Source organism: Salvelinus sp. IW2-2015, linkage group LG4q.2 (genome assembly GCF_002910315.2).
Source record: "Salvelinus sp. IW2-2015 linkage group LG4q.2, ASM291031v2, whole genome shotgun sequence".
Classification (NCBI taxonomy): domain Eukaryota; kingdom Metazoa; phylum Chordata; class Actinopteri; order Salmoniformes; family Salmonidae; genus Salvelinus; species Salvelinus sp. IW2-2015.
In genome coordinates this window covers 9,733,993-9,754,253 of record NC_036843.1, presented here as the reverse complement: position 1 = coordinate 9,754,253, position 20,261 = coordinate 9,733,993, and the positions used below count along the sequence as shown (strand labels likewise).

Here is a 20,261-nt window from a genome sequence, read left to right as displayed (position 1 = left end):
TCTATAAAACGTTAACAGGTATGTACCTATATTTAAGCATGAAGGCACGAGGGGGTGTGGTATATGGCCAATATACCACGGCTAAGGGCTGTTCTTAGGCACAACGCATCGCGGAGTGCCTGGACACAGCCGTTAGCCGGGGTTTATTGGCCATATACCACAAACCTCCGAGGTGCCTTATTGCTATTATAAACTGGTTATCAATGTAATTAGAGCAGTAAAAATAAATATTTTGTCATACCCGTGGTATACGGTCTGATATACCACGGATGTCAGCCAATCAGCATTCATGGCTCTAACCACCCATACAAAACACTAAATAGTGCACTGTGTGGAATTGTAATTTATGTTCTTAGTAACTGTACTGTTTGTTCACAGAACAGCTATAATTTGTTTTCTATTTGAAAATTGATAGGAGTGGCTTGGTTGTCACGCTGGAGTTTTCTGAGGTCTCTTTGTTTAAAAGCTTTGGTCGCAGCCAGAGAGATCCTCCTGGTATTCATTCCTGAGTCACTCCAGATGCTGTAAATTGTGTCAAATTGGGCCAGACTAAGGCGAGCTTTCATAACGTTGATAGCTACTCCAAAGATCCCCTAAACACACGCAACATGTGGGCTGTAAATAGCGTGGAGATTGAGAGAATCCCTTCTAGAACAACACATTCCTTCAGAGCAGCAGAAAGTAGCAGAGAAACACCTTACTAACTGCCCCTCTGAACTCATATCAACTCTCCAATACACAACACTCTACCACCAATCTCAGGTCACATGCATCTACAGTAGGCTATGTTACAGACCTAGCAATACACGTATCACCAGTGCTTTATCAGATGATGGTGATCAATTAACCAGGAGTGTTTCAGGCATAGACAATATAACATGTTCTATATCTTTGATTTCAGAAGCAACCTTCGGAGGCCTCCCAGACAATAGAGGCCAGGGGCAGGTCAACCCCCCTGATGCCCAGGGTAACACACCAGGGGATCGGAATGAGCACCATCGAGTCGACCCCAGAGTCATAAGACAACTGCAGCTTCCCTTCTAATTAGATTTCCCATTGGCAAGAGGAGGAGGAGGAGGAGCGTTAATCAACTCCAGTACATCTCCACTACACAGTCTTGGTCAGCCCTGCTCTCTACTCCTCACACACCGGACATGTTTGGGTTGGAAATCATCACACAGGCTGGATTCTGGAGGGGAGAACCTAAGCAGAGCAAGGGCGAGTGTGGTGGGTCCAATGCTCTTCTCTCTCAGCTGTTATTCATAGGAAGCAGGGGCGGAACGGGACCAGAAATTGTCCCTGGCATTTCCAACACACCGGCACATTTTTTCTCTTGAGGGCCCATTATTGGACAGATAATGATCATTTTGCGCAGAAAAAACAACAAGTTAGACCCACTGGGCTAAGAATGAACAAGCCCATCTGGCATTTGCGCAAAATGATCATTATCTGTCTAATAATGGGGGCCTCGGGAAACATTTTGCCTGTGTGGGGGCCTCGAGGAAAGAAATGGGCCGGTATGGGGGCCTCAAGGGAATAAATCGTCCGGTGTGTTAGAAATGCCAGGGAGGATTTCTGGTCCCAGTCTGCCCATGAGAGGAAGGACAGCTGGCTTGCTACTCCCACCACACTTAAACTCCACAGTGAAGTTATGATGATTTCCCTGCATGTGATAACCTCTGTTCATTAATTCCCATGAAACTTGGCCAAAGAAAGAGAAGCTTACTTCCCTTATGGGTGGGATAGAAAATGAATGGACAAACCATGCATGCTGACCACACTAGCCAACTCCTGTTGACATTTTTGGAAGGTGTGTGTAATGGTGTGGTGGAGACAGGAGATGGGAGACATACTGTAGGCCTATTTAAGTGTTAGTGATGTGCAGGTTGCTAACCCGCAGGCCCCGCGGTTACTGCGGGTGGGTGGCGGGCAGGTTGAATAAAGAAAAAACAATGCATAAAATAATCCATAAAAGTATACTTCTTGTGCAATTCATACTGTCTGTAAAGGTGCTATATTTACCAGTATTATAAAAGTTGATTAGTATTTCAACTAAATAAAATACGCATCCAAGCCGAACTGAAATCTTATCAGAAACATGTTGGGTAGTTTTCAAATATTTTAATTTCCTTAAAACCGGTCCAACTGATGTCATTCGGAAAATTAGCGAAAAATCTTTCCAGTTGCATTTTCTACCCGGTTCCTAGATGTTTTTGCTTTGGAGCGGCGGTTAAGAGCGTTGGGCCAGTAACTGGGTTCGAATCCCAGAGTCGACTAGGTGAATAATCTGTTGATGTGCCCTTGAGCAAGGAATTTAACCCTAATTGTTCCTGTAAGTTGCTCTGGATAAGAGAGTCTGCTAAATGACTTAAATGTTACATTTAAATGCGGCGGAACAGAAGCAGAGATGAAAGAAACTTTAGGGTTTGTTTAGTATTCTAGGGCAACAAGTAGTGACAGAATTGAAGCTGCATGTAGGCCTATTTATTGACAAGTTGACTAACAAATAGCCTTCAATTTTTGGGGAAATTATAAGCAGAAACATAGGCCTATCTAAAAAGGCCTAAAAGAATCACTCCGCTATCTCTGACTGTACAGCGCCTTTTCTATATTTGCAGGTTAGGACATCGGGTGCGGGCCTCAGATTTTCACTATGGCGCCGGACGGGATGACTGCCGTTTTACGGGCTCCTAGCCAACTGTGCTATTTTGTTAGTTTTTTCGCATTGTTTGTAACTTATTATGCACATTAAGTTGCTGCTACCGTCTCTTATGACTGAAAAGAGCTTCTGGACATCAGAACAGCGACTACTCACCTCGAACTGGACCAAGACTTTTTTCTTTAATGATTCCGACGCTTTAATGATTCCCTTTCCAGAAAACAGGTCCAAATCCCTGTCATTCTTTTGAAGAAAAGGCGGAGATACCGAGGGAGAAGGTTGGGATGCCTTGTTAGGATTCGTAGGCGAGTGAGTAAATCGCCATTACCATCGGTTCTATTGGCCAATCATTGGAAAACAAACTTGATGATCTACGGTCGAGACTATCCTACCAACGGGACATTAAAAACTGTAATATCTTATGTTTCACCGAGTCGTGGCTGAACGACGACACGGTGCCACACACTGATCTGTTTCACTGATCTGTCTTTGTGATTGTCTCCACCCCCCTCCAAGTGTCGCCCATCTTCCCCATTATCACCTGTGTATTTATACCTGTGTTCTCTGTTGGTCTGTTGCCAGTTCGTCTTGTTGTCTTGTTGTCAATTCACCAGCGTTTTTGTGTCTCAGCTCCTGTTTTTCCCAGTCTCTCTTTTTCTCGACCTGCTGGTTTTGAGCCTTGCCTGTCCTGACTCAGAGCCAGCCTGCCTGCCGACCTGTATCTTTGCCCCACCCCTGGATTGTTAACCTCTGCCTACCCTGACCCTGAGCCTGCCTGCCGTCTGGTACCGTTGCCCCACCTCTGGTTTATTGACCTCTGCCTACCCTGCCCCTGACCCTGCCTGCCGACCTGTATCTTTGCCCTACCTCTGGATTGTTAAACTCTGCCTACCCTGCCCCTGAGCCTGCCTGCCGTCTGCGTACCGTTGCTCCACCTCTGGTTTACTACCTCTGCCTACCCTGACCCTGAGCCTGCCTGCCGTCCGGTCACGTTGCCCCACCTTCGGTTTACTGACCCCTGCCTACCTTGACCCTGAGCCTGCCTGCCGTCCGGTACCGTTGACCCACCTCTGGTTTACTGACCCCTGCCTACCCTGACCCTGCCTGCCGTCCGGTACCGTTGACCCACCTCTGGTTTACTGACCTCTGCCTACCCTGACCCTGAGCCTGCCTGCCGTCCGGTACCGTTGACCCACCTCTGGTTTACTGACCTCTGCCTACCTTGACCCTGAGCCTGCCTGCCGTCCGGTACCGTTGCCCCACCTCTGGTTTACTGACCCCTGCCTGCCTTGACCCTGAGCCTGCCTGCCGTCTGGAACCGTTGCCCCACCTCTGGTTTACTGACCCCTGCCTACCCTGACCCTGAGCCTGCCTGCCGTCCGGTACCGTTGACCCACCTCTGGTTTACTGACCTCTGCCTACCCTGACCCTGAGCCTGCCTGCCGTCCGGTACCGTTGCCCCACCTCTGGTTTACTGACCCCTGCCTACCCTGACCCCTGCCTGCCTGCCGTCCGGTACCGTTGCCCCACCTCTGGTTTACTGACCCCTGCCTACCCTGACCCTGAGCCTGCCTGCCGTCTGGTACCGTTGCTCCACCTCTGGTTTACTGACCCCTGCCTGCCTTGACCCTGAGCCTGCCTGCCGTCCGGTACCGTTCCCACCTCTGGTTTACTGACCCCTGCCTACCCTGACCCCTGCCTGGCCTGCCGTCCGGTACCGTTGCCCCACCTCTGGTTTACTGAACCCTGCCTACCCTGACCCCTGCCTGCCTGCCGTCCGGTACCGTTGCCCCACCTCTGGTTTACTGAACCCTGCCCGCCTTGACCTGTCTATTGCCTGCCCCTGTTGGAATATTAAACCATTGTTAATTTGACGTGTCTGCATCTGGGTCTTACCTTCATACCTGATACACAGATAATATAGAGCTGGCTGTTTTTTCTGTGTATCGCCAGGACAGAGTAGCTACAGTTGAAGTCGGAAGTTTACATACACCTTAGCCAAATACATTTCAACTCAGTTTTTCACAATTCCTGACATTTAATCCTAGTAAAAATCCCCTGTCTTAGGTCAGTTAGGATCACCACTTTATTTTAAGAATGTGAAATGTCAGAATAATAGTAAAGATAATAATTTATTTCAGCTTTTATTTATTTCATCACATTCCCAGTGGGTCAGAAGTTTACATACACTCAATTAGTATTTGGTAACATTGCCTTTAAATAGTTGAACTTGGGTCAAACATTTCGGGTAGCCTTCCACAAGCTTCCCAGAATAAGTTGGGTGAATTTTGGCCCATTCCTCCTGACAGAGCTGGTGTAACTGAGTCAGGTTTGTAGGGCCCCCTTGCTCGCACACACTTTTTCAGTTCTGCCCACAAATCTTCTATAGGATTGAGGTCAGGGATTTGTAATGGCCACTCCAATACCTTGACTTTGTTGTCCTTAAGCCATTTTACCACAACTTTGGAAATATGCTTGGGGTCATTGTCCATTTGGAAGACCCATTTGCAACCAAGCTTTAACTTCCTGACTGATGTCTTGAGATGTTGCTTCAATATATCCACATCATTTTCCTACCTGATGATCTATTTTCTGAAGTGCACCAGTCCCTCCTGCACCCCCATAACATGATGCTGCCACCCCCTTGCTTCACGGTTGGGATGGTGTTCTTCGGCTTGCAAGCCTCCCCCTTTTTCCTCTAAATGGTCATTATGGCCAAACAGTTCTATTTTTGTTTCATCAGACCAGAGGACATTTCTCCAAAAAGTACGATCTTTGTCCCCATGTGCAGTTGCAAACCGTAGTCTGGCTTTTTTCTGTGTCACGCCCTGACCTTAGAGATCCTTTTTATGTCTCTATTTTGGTTCGGTCAGGATGTGAGTTGGGGTGGGCATTCTATGTTTTGTGCTTCTATGATTTTCTATTTCTATGTTTTGGCCGGGTATGGTTCTCAATCAGGGACAGCTGTCTATCGTTGTCTCTGATTGGGAACCATACTTAGGTAGCCTTTTTTCCCACCTGTCTTTGTGGGAAGTCGACTTTGTTTAGTGCACATAGCCTTTGAGCTTCACGGTTTGTTTGTAGTGTTTATTGTTTTGTTCGGCGTCTTGTTTAATAAAGGAACCTGTACGCTCAGAACGCTGCACCTTGGTCCTCTTCTTTAAACAGCCGTGACATTATGGCAATTTTGGAGCAGTGGCTTCTTCCTTGCTGAGCGGTGTTTCAGGTTATGTCGATATAGGACTTGTTTTACTGTGGCTATAGATACTTTTGTATCTGTTTCCTCCAGCATCTTCACAAGGTCCTTTGCTGTTGTTCTGGGATTGATTTGCACTTTTCGCGCCAACGTATGTTAATTTCTAGGAGACAGAACGTGTCTCCTTCCTGAGCGGTATGGCGGCGGCGTGGTCCCATGCTGTTTATACTTGCATACTATTCTTTGTACAGATGAACGTGGTACCTTCAGGCGTTTGGAAATTGCTCCCAAGGATGAACCAGATTTGTGGAGGTCTCCAATTGTTTTTCTGAGGTCTTGGCTGATTTATTTTGATTTTCTCATGATGTCAAGCAAAGAGGCACTGAGTTTGAAGGTAGGCCTTGCAATATATCCCCAGGTACACCTCCAATTTATTCAAATGATGTCAATTAGCCTAACAGAAGTTTCTAAAGCCATGACATCGTTTTTTTGGAATTTCCCAAGCTGTTTAAAGGCACAGTCAACTTAGTGTATGTAAACTTCTGACCCACTGGAATTGTGATACAGTGAATTATAAATGAAATAATCTGTCTGTAAACAATTGTTGGAAAAATTACTTGTGTCATGCACAAAGTAGATGTCCTAACCGACTTGCAAAAACTATAGTTTGTTAACAAGAAATTTGTGGAGTGTTTGAAAAACGAGTTTTAATGACTCCAACCTAAGTGTATGTAAACTTCCGACTTCAACTGCATATACCAGGCGGTGTCAGAGGAAGGCCCAAAAAATTGTCAAAGACTCCAGTCACCCAAGTTATACACTGTTCTCTCTGCTACCGCACGGCAAGTGGTACCGGAGCGACAAGTCTAGGTCCAAAAGGCTCCTTAACAGCTTCTACCCCGAAGCTATAAGACTGCTGAACAATTAATAAAATGGCCACCCGGACTATTTACATTGACACCCCCACCCTTTATTTTTACACTGCTATGCTACTCGCTGTTTATCGTCTATGCATAGTCACTTTACCTCTACCTACAAATTACCTCGACTAACCTGTACCCCCACACATTCACTCGGTACCGGTACCCCCTGTATATAGCCTCATTATTGTTCTACTGTGTTACTTTTTATTTCAACTTTATTTTATTTCGTAAATATTTTCCTGAATCTATTTCTTGAACTGCACTGTTGGTTAAGGGCCGGTAAGTAAGCATTTCATGGTAAGGTCTACACCTGTTGTATTTGCATGTGACATAAACTATTTTATTTGGGTGGTTGCAGATGGGTTATTTAACAATTGTGGGCAGGTGCTGAAGCGTTACAGATTCTGCGATAGAAATTTTAAGGTCATTTCTGATTGAGCCGACATACAGCATTTACATGAAGTTTGCAGCTTTGTCGCTAAAGCAATGACATTGCCTTTAAATTTAAATCCCGCTGTAAAGCTAAACTTCTGCAATGCAGATTGAATAAAGCCCTTAAGGCTTGTTCACACTGCAGGCCTTAATGCTCAAATCAGTTTTGTTTTTCAAATCCATTTTGGAGTACTGACTGTTATAACAGTTAGTTAAGTTAAGTTACAAGTGACCAAATCGGATTTGTGTGTTCAGACAGTCAATTGCTGACAATTACTGACAATCAGATGCTAGTTGTCATAGTAATGATGGGTGAGTGCACAGTGGTGTAGGCTGATTGGTGGTGGTGCTCCTGCTTCCTATCAAGGCTAAGGTGACAACAATGTCTGCCATGGACGTTTCCCAGTTGCTTTGAACGTTCAAATACATAGTGTAAGAACCCTTTTAAAGCCTCAAAGGATAAGATGATCCAACTTTCACAATTAATTCATTTTTATCTAGCAACAGCAGTCAACTAGCTAGCAAGGTAGCTGTTGAATTTTCTAGCACATTCACTAATTCACCAATCAGCAAGCTAGTTAACTACCATGTCATGTTCATGTCAAACTGTCAACCTATTAGCTAGCAGGCAACAAAATATGCCACATAACAGTCTAAAAACCACTTGAGGGTAAATAAATAAGACTTTACCATTCCGACACAAGTCGCATAGCCAGGAATCAGATTTGTATTTGACTTCAAATCAAGGTGGTTTGAAATGTGGCTTGAAATATCAGATTCCATGTGCTTTTTGGCTTTTCAGACTGCAGAACCGATTTGAATCGTATATGCAAAAACATTGGATTTGAGTAACTTCAAACTGCCAATGTGAACAAGGCTGAAGTGTATCATTGTGGGTTGAATGGGATGAGGCTGCCAACTCTCTTTGGGTTGTTTAAGATCTTATGGGAGAAAGGAAATGTGTTGTTTCCAGGCAGTCCAGGGAAACTGATGATGCAGCATGGAAGAGAGGGGAAGATGAATGGGATTTGTTATATAACTTCTATAGTTTTCCAAGAACTCAAATGTAGCTTTAACTGTGTGTGCACTTCCCATATCCCCCATGTTGTGTGACACAAATATCATATTGTTATGTCAATGTTTAATTACGAGCCTACTAATTACTCAATCACGTTTATCAATGTGTTATATTATATGAAAAGTTGACCTAACCTAGCATACTGAATCTAACATTTCCTTGATTTGCATTTTGAATACTATCCTGCAGTAACCACATTGTGCGCTACATGTGCGTTTATGCAACCGCAGAAAAGAGGAGCGCAGGGTTAGTTTGTGTATTATCTCGTACTGTAGCTTGGCGGCTTGGTTTGGGGGGGCTGAGCGTAGGCATCAATAAGACCACTAAGGGGGAGTTTTCTACTTGTAAAACGCATGAAAAGCCTCCAAAAATTCCCGGTGACTTCAGATCCAAGGAGGTGGTCATATCCATCGGAGCACCATTCATACTCTAGAACTTTCACTTCGAGTAGGACTGCGGCTTCAGACAAAATCCCATTGCTGCCTGCGCGCGCTCTTAACATGAACTCACAAATGGATTAAAACGTATCTGACATAAACCTGTTATTGTAAGTAACCTATAGGTAAGCTTTACATTTTCAATTTTAGGAGAATATGCGAAAGCTGTGAATTGGTTTAAGATATTGAATCCATCCTGCGTAATGCTTACCTGGACATTATGAAGAGACATCAAAGCATTTTGCATGCTTGGGAAAAGTTACAGTATTGCTGAAACTTTCTGTTCGCCTCCATTCAACCACTCGATATTGCTTGTGGCTATCGACACAACTGAATCTTGAGTGACCAGCCTACACGCAGCAGCAATTACATTTTTGACACAAATATGGACCGTTTATGGATTGCAGTTTTAGTGGTTCTAACCATTGCACTAGTGCGAATGTGTGACTGCCAGAAGGACTCAACAGGTGGTAGACAGGAGATGTGGGAGCAGCTCCGGGAGCTAGCGAGGAGCCAAGGTCACTCCGCAGTGGGAGCTAAGGACGCTGTCCCCGCCATACCATCCAGAGAAAGCTCGCTCAGTTTCTCTCATAATGTCTCGCACTCCGGTCGGCGGGCTCCGGTGAGCTCATCATCTCAACGAGATAACAGGCACGCGACGGCAATTAAACCAGATCCAGCTCCCAGTACGGAAGCTTCCCCCCGGGCGGATGATGCCACCGTCCCACGAGATGCTGCGCGTAGGGCCGCGACACAGCTCGGCACCCATCACTCATCACAGCAAAGACCCCGAATCAGTTCCAGACAGAGCAACAAACCCAGCTCAACGCATACCAGGCGCCTTGCAGGGTAAGACACAGCGCTTGTTTTCAGTTGAAAAAATATGTAATGCCTGCAGGAGTACATTTGAGTTTGTCTACAAATTAAACATGTGTCTTTATTTTTTACATAAATCCTGCTGTTTCTCCTCCCGGGGTTGTAAGTGAGGTTACATTATTTATTATCATATTTTGTGTTGTGTCGTGTCATGAAAGAACACTAACCTACTACTGTGAAACATTTGCTTAGTTGATACACTTGCTATTTGTCTGCTACACAATAATGATTGTATTATAGGGGGAATGACTTTCATCAGTAGCCTATGCAGTTGTGTGCCCTCTATCTGCTACAGATGTTTTGTTGCTCTTATTTTCCCCTATATCTCACACAGGCTGGAAAACATTGGCTATATTGCTATAATGTCTAATGAATGAATGAAAGAATTCCATCCCATGGCTCCAGTGTGTCTGAAGTGAAAGTCGGACCTCTCCTCTATTCAGTCTGACAATGAATTCCTCAGTGACATTTCTCTGAATGGAATAATAATTTGTCATGTGGGGTCATGGTAGGACTTGAACTATATTGGTAGAGGTTAAACCCTTTATTCATATCAGAACAGTGAACACAACATGTTTCTCTGGACTAGGAAGTTGTTCATTAACGACAAGTGTTACTCCACATTTTTGTCACCAGTTTATGCAGAGCAGTTTATTGAAAGAGCACTACCAGAGCTATCATTTCATCTTAATGTAACAGTTTAACTTTAGACCGTCCCCTCGCCCCGACACAGGCGCGAACCAGGGACCCTCTGCACACATCAACAACAGTCACCCACGAAGCGTCGTTACCCATCGCTCCACAAAGGCCACGGCCCTTGCAGAGCAAGGGGAACCACTACTTCAAGGTCTCAAAGCGAGTGACGTAACCGATTGATACGCTATTAGCGCGCACCACAGCTAACTAGCTAGCCATTTCACATCCGTTACACTCACCCCCCTTTCGACCTCCTCCTTTTCCGCAGCAACCAGTGATCCGGGTCAACAGCATCAATGTAACAGTTTAACTTTAGTCCGTCCCCTCGCCCCGACACGGGCGCGAACCAGGGACCCTCTGCACACATCAACAACAGTCACCCACGAAGCATCGTTACCCATCGCTCCACAAAAGCCGCGGCCCTTGCAGAGCAAGGGGAACCACTACTTCAAGGTCTCAAAGCGAGTGACGTAACCGATTGAAACGCTATTAGCGCGCACCACAGCTAACTAGCTAGCCATTTCACATCCGTTACATTAAGAAAACGTTGAAAGCAGTACAGTTACCATGTCCTCAGACTACTCCTAGGTATGTGTGTGTGTGTTCTAGTTTTGTGAATACACATGATGCCCATGGCCATGAAGTGGTTCTACAAAAGCCCTGGCCCACATTTGCAAATTCACTTAGTGATTAGAAACACCTGTTTTCCTGGAGGCTTTTTCTCAGTGCTGCAAATACCTGGAGTTCTTTCTCTTTATTTTGACTCAAAACAGAACCATCAGTTGTTTCCATTAAAAGCTGATTATTTGTAGTAAATGAACCCTCATGCAGCCAACCCTGTTTGTTCCATAGGACAACGCATGGTACACATGCATGGCACACAACCCTATCAGGTTATTCATATGGCCAGTTTCTGAGGGACACTTTATGAACAATATGAGGATCCCTTCTAATTGGAGAAACACATGTTGGGGGATGAAAGGTGTACTCACAAACCTTACTCTGCTGAATAAGGTGAGGAATGCCTAGCAGACTCTGTGTAATGTCTGACAGTTAGGGTTAGGAGGAGGTGAGTAGGGGAAGATCTGGGATGATAGTCTGAATGCCCTGATTTCAACCACCGTTCTCCTTTTAAGATCTTGCCATGGAAGGCTTTGTCACTTGGTTCCAGAAAAGCAAACCTAATATAATGGTTCCCATAGCCTTTCACAGGGAGATTTAGAGATACTAGTGTATCAGGGTGTTCAGCACCAATGTCTTTATTACTGTAACTGAGTTGCAGTAGAAAGCAGTTCATGTAGTGCTCCCACATCCACACAACACAATGGGCTAGATTCCATCAAACTTGTACGGTAACCAGAAACACCTTACTTCTTGTGCATTAAGAATGCTAATTTGGATTCATGTACTCAACAAGCCTATGTTACAAAACAATGTGAATAAAAATATAATCCAACCCAGGAACCTAGTTACTAGTTTGATTGAATAAGGGCATGTGCACCAATCTAATGAACATAAAAACAAATCCCCATGAAAATCAGTCTGTTTATGATTGATATCTGTTTTTTGTATGGGCTGCGTCTCAATCAACGGCATCCGCCTATGTCGCCTTCCGCATCTTTAAAAAAAAAATCATATATTTTTTTAACTAGGCAAGTCAGTTAAGAACAAATTCTTATTTACAACGACGGCCTACTGTGGAACAGTGGGTTCAGCCTTGTTCAGGGGCAGAATGACAGATGTTTACCATGTCAGCTCGGAGATTTGATCCAGCAACCTTTTGGTTACTGGCCCAACGCTCTAAAGGGCCAATGCAGCCGTTTTTATCTCAATATCAAATCATTTCTGTGTAACAATGAATTACCTTACTGTGATTGTTTCAATTAAAATGGTCAAAAATAAGTAAAATAGTTTATTAGCAAAAAGCAATTTCTCAAACATGTCACTATCGTCGAAATAACATTCGGACCAAGGCGCAGCGTGATATGGTTTCCACATCTTTTTATTCGTGAAACGCACAAAACAAGAAAAAAAAGTAAACGATACGTGAAGCAATGGAGTGTCACAGGCAACTACACAAAAACAAGATCCCACAAAAACCAGTGGGGAAATGGCTGCCTAAATATGATCCCCAATCAGAGACAACGCTAAACAGCTGCCTCTAATTGGGAACCATACCAGGCCAACATAGAAATAAAACAACCTAGATTACCCACCCTAATCACACCCCGACTAACCAAAATAGAGAATAAAAAAACTCTCTATGGTCAGGGCGTGGCAGTACCCCCTCCCCAAAGGTGCGGACTCCGGCCGCAAAACCTGACTCTATAGGGGATGGTCCGGGTGGGCATCTAGCGTCGTGGGCGCTCTGTGCAGGACGAAGAACCCGCTCATCTCGCGAATCCAGCATCGTGGTGGCTCTGGTGCGGGACTTTGCCCCGCCCAGACCACGGGTCCGGCCATGGAGCCGGTAGAACGCCGTGCCGACTGGGCCTCGGCCAGAGGAGGGTCCCGCCATGGAGCTGGTTGAACGCGGCACCCAGACTGGCACCGCGCCGAGGAAGGCTCCGGCCATGGAGCTGAGTTGGCTGGTGCGGACTTTGCCCCCTCCCAGACCACGGTCCGGCCCAAAGAGCCGGGTAGAACGCCGTGCCCGGACTGGGCCTCGGCGCAGGGGAGGACCCCGCCATGGAGCTGGGTTGAACGCCGCACCCGGACTGGGCACCGCGCTGAGGAAGGCTCCGGCCATGGAGCTGAGTTGGCCGCCGTGCCTGGACTGGCACCAGCGCAGAGGAATGCTCCGGCCTTGGAGCGACTGGACGCCGTGCCTGGACTGGACTATCGCGCAGAGGAAGGCTCCGGCCATGGAGCGGGACCGGACGCCGTGCCTGGACTGGGCCCCCGGCACAGAGGAAGGCTCCGGCCTTGGAGCGGGACTGGACGCCATGCCTGGACTGGGCACCGGCGCAGAAGAAGGCTCCGGCCATGGAGCAGGACTGGACGCCGTGCCTGGGACTCGATAGTCAGCTCTCCGTACGCGTCCTGAGGAGCGGGCTTCAATCTGGTCAAATCTGTGCCGGCTCCACGCACCAGGTCTCCAGTACGCCTCACAGTCCGGTACGTCCTGTGCCTGCTCCTCGCACTGCGCCTGAAGTGCGTGTCACCAGTCCGGTGCCACCTGTGCCGGCTCCACGCACCAGGCCTCCAGTGCGCTTTCCCAGTCCGGTACCTCCTGTGCCTGCTCCTCGCACTCGCCCCGAAGTGCGTGTCACCAGTCCGGTGCCACCTGTGCCCGGCTCCACGCACTAGGCCTCCAGTGCACCTGCCCAGTCCGGTACGTCCTGTGCCTGCTCCTCGCACTCGCCCTGAAGTGCGTGTCACCAGTCCGGTGCCACCTGTGCCGACTCTACGCACTCGCCCTGAAGTGCGTGTCACCAGTCCGGTGCCACCTGTGCCGGCTCCACGCACCAGGCTTCCGGCGACGGTCCCCAGTCCAGAGCTTCCGGCGACGGTTCACAGTCCGGAGCTTCCAGCGACGGTTTACGGTCCGGAACCTCCAGCGACGGTTCACGGTCCGAGAACCTCCAACGACGGGCCACGGTCCGGGAATCTCCAGCGACGGTCAACGTTCCGGAAACCTCCAGCGAGGGTAAACGTCCGGAGCTTCCAGCAAGGCGTCCAGTCCAGCTCCACGGCAGGAGCCTTTCTCTGCGCCGGGTTTCAGTCCAGGCAGGTGGTCCAGTCCAGCTCCAGGGCAGGAGCCTCCCTCTGCGCCGGTGCCCAGTCACGGCGTCCAGTCCCGCTCCATGCAGGAGCCTCCCTCTGCGCCGGTGCCCCATCCAGGCACGGCGTCCAGTCCCGCTCCATGGCAGGAGCTTCCTCAGCGCCGGTGCCCAGTCCAGGCACGGCGTCCAGTCCCGCTCCAAGGCCGGAGCCTTCCTCTGCGCCGATGTCGAGTCCCAGGCACGGCGTCCAGCCTGCTCCATGGCCGAGCCTTCTTCTGCGCCGGTGCCCAGTCCAGGCATGGCGTCCAGCCCGCTCCAAGGCCGGAGCCTTCCTCTGTGCCGGGGCCCAGTCCAGGCACGGCGTCCGGTCCCGCTCCATGGCCGAGGCTTCCTCTGCGCCGATGTCCAGTCCAGGCACGGCGTCCAGTCCCGCTCCAAAGCCGGAGCATTCCTCTGCGCTGGTGCCCAGTCCAGGCACGGCGGCCAACTCAGCTCCCATGGCCGGAGCCTTCCTCAGCCGCTGCCCAGTCCGGGTGCGGGTTCAACCAGCTCATGCCGGGGTCCTCCCCTGCGCCGAGGCCCAGTCCGGGCACGGCGTTCTACCCGGCTCTTTGGGCGGACCCGTGGTCTGGGGGGGCAAAGTCCCGCACAGCCAACTCAGCTCCATGGCCGGAGCCTTCTCGGCGCCGGTGCCCAGTCTGGTGGCCGCGTTCAACCCAGCTCCATGGCCGGGACCCTCCTCTGCGCGAGGCCCAGTCGGGCACGGCGTTCTACCCGCTCCATGGCCGGACCCGTGGTCTGGGCGGGGCAAAGTCCGCCACCAGAGCCACCACGATGCTGGATTCGCGAGATGAGCGGTCTTCGTCCTGCACACAGAGCCCCCACCGACGGCTAGATGCCCACCCGGACCATCCCCTATAGAGTCAGGTTTTGCGGGCCGGAGTCCGCACCTTTGGGGGAGGGGGTACTGCCACGCCCTGACCATAGAGAGTTTTTTTATTCTCTATTTTGGTTAGGTCGGGGTGATTAGGTGGGGGGTAATCTAAGGTCTGTTTTATTTCTATGTTGGCCTGGGATGTTCCCAATTAGAGCAGCTGTTTAGCGTTGTCTCTGATTGGGGATCATATTTAGGCAGCCATTTCCCCACTGGTTTTTGTGGGATCTTGTTTTTGTGTAGTTGCCTGTGACACTCCATTGCTTCACGTACTATCGTTACTTTTTTTCTTTGTTTTGTGCGTTTCACGAATAAAAAGATGTGGGAACCATATCACGCTGCCCTTGGTCCGAATGTTATTCGACGATAGGACATGTTTGAGAAATTGCTTTTTGGCTAATAAACATTTTACTTATTTTTGACCATTTTAATTGAAACAATACAGTAAGGTATTCATTGTTACACAGAAATGATTTGATATTGAGATAAAAACGGCTGCATTGGCCTTTAGAGCGTTGGGCCAGTAACCAAAAGGTTGCTGGATCAAATCTCCGAGCTGAACATGGTAAACATCTGTCATTCTGCCCCTGAACAAGGCTGAACCCACTGTTCCACAGTAGGCCGTCGTTGTAAATAAGAATTTGTTCTTAACTGATTGCCTAGTTAAAAAAATATATGATTTTTTTTTAAAGATGCGGAAGGCGACATAGGCGGATGCCGTTGATTGAGACGCAGCCCATACAAAAAACAGATATCAATCATAAACAGACTGATTTTCATGGGGATTTGTTTTTATTTTTCATTAGATTGGTGCACATGCCCTTATTCAATCAAACTAGTAACAGGTTCCTGGGTTGGATTATATTTTTATTCACATTGTTTTGTAACATAGGCTTTTGAGTACATGAATCCAAATTAGCATTCTTAATGCACAAGAAGTAAGGTGTTTCTGGTTACCGTACAAGTTTGATGGAATCTAGCCCATTGTGTTGTGTGGATGTGGGAGCACTACATGAACTGGCTTTCTACTGCAACTCAGTTACAGTAATAAGACATTGGTGCTGAACACCCTGATACCTAGTATCTCTAATCTCCCTTGAAAGGCTATGGGAACCAATATATTAGGTTTGCTTTTTCTGGAACCAAGTGACAAAGCCTTCCATGGCAAGATCTTAAAGGAGAAAGAGAGGTGGTTGAAATCAGGGCATTCAGACTATCATCCCAGATCTCCCCTACTCACCTCCTCCTAACCCTAACTGTCAGACATTACACAGAGTCTGCTAGGCATTCCTCACCTTATTCAGGCAGAGTAAGGTTTGTGAGTACACCTTTCATCCCCCAACATGTGTTTCTCCAATTAGAAGGGATCCTCATATTGTTCATAAAGTGGTCCCTCAGAAACTGGCCATATGAATACCTGATAGGGTTGTGTGCCATGCATGTGTACCATGCGTTGTCCTATGGAACAAACAGGGTTGGCTGCATGAGGGTTCATTTACTACAAATAATCAGCTTTTTAATGGAAAAAACTGATGGTTCTGTTTGAGTCAAAATAAAGAGAAGAACTCCAGGTATTTGCAGCACTGAGAAAAAGCCTCCAGGAAAAACAGGTGTTTCTAATCACTAAGTGAATTTGCAAATGTGGGCCAGGGCTTTTGTAGAACCACTTCATTGGCCATGGGCATCATGTGTATCACAAAACTAGAACACACACACACATACCTAGAGTAGTCTGAGGACATGGAACTGTACTGCTTTCAACGTTTCTTTAATGTAACGGTGAAATGGCTAGCTAGTTAGCTGTGGTGCGCGCTAATAGCGTTTCAATCGGTTACGTCACTCGCTTTGAGACCTTGAAGTAGTGGTTCCCCTTGCTCTGCAAGGGCCGCGGCTTTTGTGGAGCGATGGGTAACGATGCTTCGTGGGTGACTGTTGTTGATGTGTGCAGAGGGTCCTGGTTCGCCGCCCGTGTCGGGCGAGGGGACGGACTAAAGTTAAAACTGTTACATTGATGCTGTTGACCCGGATCACTGGTCTGCGCGGAAAAGGAGGAGGTCGAAAGGGGGGATGTGTAACGGATGTGAAATGGCTAGCTTAGTTAGCTGTGGTGCGCGCTAATAGCGTATCAATCGGTTACGTCACTCGCTTTGAGACCTTGAAGTAGTGGTTCCCCTTGCTCTGCAAGGGCCGTGGCCTTTGTGGAGCGATGGGTAACGACGCTTCGTGGGTGACTGTGTTGATGTGTGCAGAGGGTCCCTGGTTCGCGCCTGTGTCGGGCGAGGGGGACTGGCTAAAGTTAAACTGTTACATTAAGATGAAATGATAGCTCTGGGATGCTCTTTCAATAAACTGCTCTGCATAAACTGTGACAAAAAGTGGAGTAACACTTGTCGTTAATGAACAACTTCCTAGTCCCAGAGAAACATGTTGTGTTCACTGTTCTGATATGAATAAAGGGTTTAAACCTCTACCAATATAGTTCAAGTCCTACCATGACCCACATGACAATTATTATTCCATTCAGAGAAATGTCACTGAGGAATTCATTGTCAGACTGAATAGAGGAGAGTCCGACTTTCACTTCAGACACACTGAGCCATGGGATGAATTCTTTCATTCATTCATTAGACTTATAGCAATATAGCCAATGTTTCAGCCTGTGTGAGATATAGGGGAAAATAAGAGCACAAAAACATCTGTAGCAGATAGAGGCACAACAACTGCATAGGCTACTGATGAAATTCATTCCCCCTATAATACAATCATTATTGTGTAGCAGACAAATAGCAAGTGTACAACTAAGAAATGTTCACAGTATGGTTAGTGTTCTTTCATGACACACACAACACAAAATATGATAATAAATAATGTAACCTCACTTACAACCCGGGAGGAGAAACAGCAGGATTTATGTAAAAAATAAAGACACATGTTTAATTTGTAGACAAACTCAAATGTACTCCTGCAGGCATTACATATTTTTTCAACTGAAAACAAGCGCTGTGTCTTACCCGCAAGGCGCCTGTAATGCGTTGAGCTGGGTTTGTTGCTCTGTCTGGAACTGATTCGGGGTCTTTGCTTGTGATGAGTTGATGGGTGCCGAGCTGTGTCGCGGCCCTACGCGCAGCATCTCGTGGACGTGGCATCATCCCCGGGGGTGAAGCTTCCGTACTGGGAGCTGGATCTGGTTTAATTGCCGTCGCGTGCCTGTTATCTCGTTTGAGATGATGGACTCACCGAGCCCCGCCACCGGAGTGCGAGACATTATGAGAGAAACTGAGCGAGCTTTCTCTGGATGGTATGCGGGGACAGCGTCCTTAGCTCCCACTGCGGAGTGAACCTTGGCTCCTCGCTAGCTCCCGAGCTGCTCCCACATCTCCTGTCTACCACCTTGTTGAGTTCCTTCTTGGCAGTCACACACTTCGCACTAGTGCAATGGTTAGAACCACTAAAACTGCAATCCATAAACGGTCCATATTTGTGTCAAAAATGTAATTGCTGCTGCGTGTAGGCTGGTCACTCAAGATTCAGTTGTGTCGATAGCCACAAGCAATATCGATGTGGTGATTGAGGCGAACAGAAAGTTTCAGCAATTTACTGTAACTTTTCCCAAGCATGCAAAATGCTTTGATGTCTCTTCATAATGTCCAGGTAAGCATTACGCAGGATGGATTCAATATCTTAAACCAATTCACAGCTTTCGCATATTCTCCTTAAAATTGAAAATGTAAAGCTTACCTATAGGTTACTTACAATAACAGGTTTATGTCAGATACGTTTTAATCCATTTGTGATTCATGTTAAGAGCGCGGCGCAGGCAGCAATGGGATTTTGTCTGAAGCCGCAGTCCTACTCGAAGTGAAAGTTCTAGAGTATGAATGGTGCTCGATGGATATGACCACCTCCTTGGATCTGAAGTCACCGGGAATTTTTGGAGGCTTTTCATGCGCTTTTACAAGTAGAAAACTCCCCTTAGTGGTCTTATTGATGGCTACGCTCAGCCCCCCAAACCAAGCCGCCAAGGCTACAGTACGAGAACATAACACAAACTAACCTGCGCTCCTCTTTTCTGCGTTGCATAAACGCACATGTAGCGCACCAATGTGGTTACTGCAGGATAGTATTCAAAATGCAAATCAAGGAAATGTTAGATTCAGTATGCTAGGTTAGGTCAACTTTCATATATATAACACATTGAAAAACGTGATTGAGTAATTAGTAGGCTCGTAATTAAACATTGACATAACAATATGATATTTGTGTGTCACACAACATGGGGATATGGGAAGTGCACACACAGTTAAAGCTACATTTGAGTTCTTGAAAACTATAGAAGTTATATAACAAATCCCATCATCTTCCCCTCTCTTCCATGCTGCATCACAGTTTCCCTGGACTGCCTGGAAACAACACATTTCCTTTCTTCCCATTAGATCTTAAACAACCCAAAGAGAGTTGGCAGCCTCATCCCATTCAACCCACAATGATACACTTCAGCCTTGTTCCAACATTTGGCAGTTTGAAGTTACTCAAATCAATGTTTTTGCATATACGATTTCAAATCGGTTCTGCATCTGAAAAGCCAAAAAGACATGGAATCTGATATTCAAGGCGAGCCCATTTCCAAAACACCTTGATTTGAAGTAAATACAAAATGATTCTGGCTATCGACTTGTGTCGGAATGTAAAGTCTTATTTATTACCCTCACAGTGGTTTTAGACTTTTGTGCATATTTTGATTGCCTGCTAGCTAATAGGTTGACAGTTTGACATGAACATGAGCATGTAGTTAACTAGCTTGCTGATTGGTGAATTAGTGAATGTGCTAGAAAAATTCAACAGCTACCTTGCTAGCTAGTTTGACTGCGGTTGCTAGATAAAAAATGAATATAATTGTGAAAGTTGGATCAACATTATTCCTTTGAGGCTTTAAAAGGAGTTCTTACACTATGTTATGAACGTTCAAAGCAACTGGGAAACGTCCTGGCAGACATTGTTGTCACCTTAGCCTTGATAGGAAGCAGGAGCACCACCACCTAATCAGCCTACACCACTGTGCACTCACCATCGATTACATGACAACTAGGCATCTGATTTCATAATGTCCAGCAATTGGACTGTCTGAAACACAAATCCGATTGGTGCACTTGTACTTAACTTAACTAAACTGTTATAACAGTCAGTACTCAAAATGGATTTGAAAAAACAAAACTGATTTGAGCATTAAGGCCTGCAGTGTGAAAACAAGCCTTAAGGGCTTTATGTCAATCTGCATTGAAAGTTTAGCTTTACGCGGTTAATTTAA

The 20,261-nt window shown here is 46.9% G+C and overlaps 2 protein-coding genes across 2 annotated transcripts in view; one reads left to right on the top strand and one right to left on the bottom strand.

Annotated features, from left to right (window-relative positions):
• Positions 1-20,261, bottom strand: part of vash1 (vasohibin 1) — a 541,933-nt gene that overhangs the window by 94,303 nt on the left and 427,369 nt on the right. The window lies entirely within an intron of this gene.
• The window catches only part of LOC111962964 (latent-transforming growth factor beta-binding protein 2-like), a 153,371-nt gene continuing 141,696 nt past the window's right edge, over positions 8,587-20,261 (top strand). The window contains 1 exon segment of the mRNA XM_070443285.1: positions 8,587-9,574. Coding sequence (XP_070299386.1) covers positions 9,111-9,574 — 464 coding nt within the window. The 5' untranslated portion in view covers positions 8,587-9,110.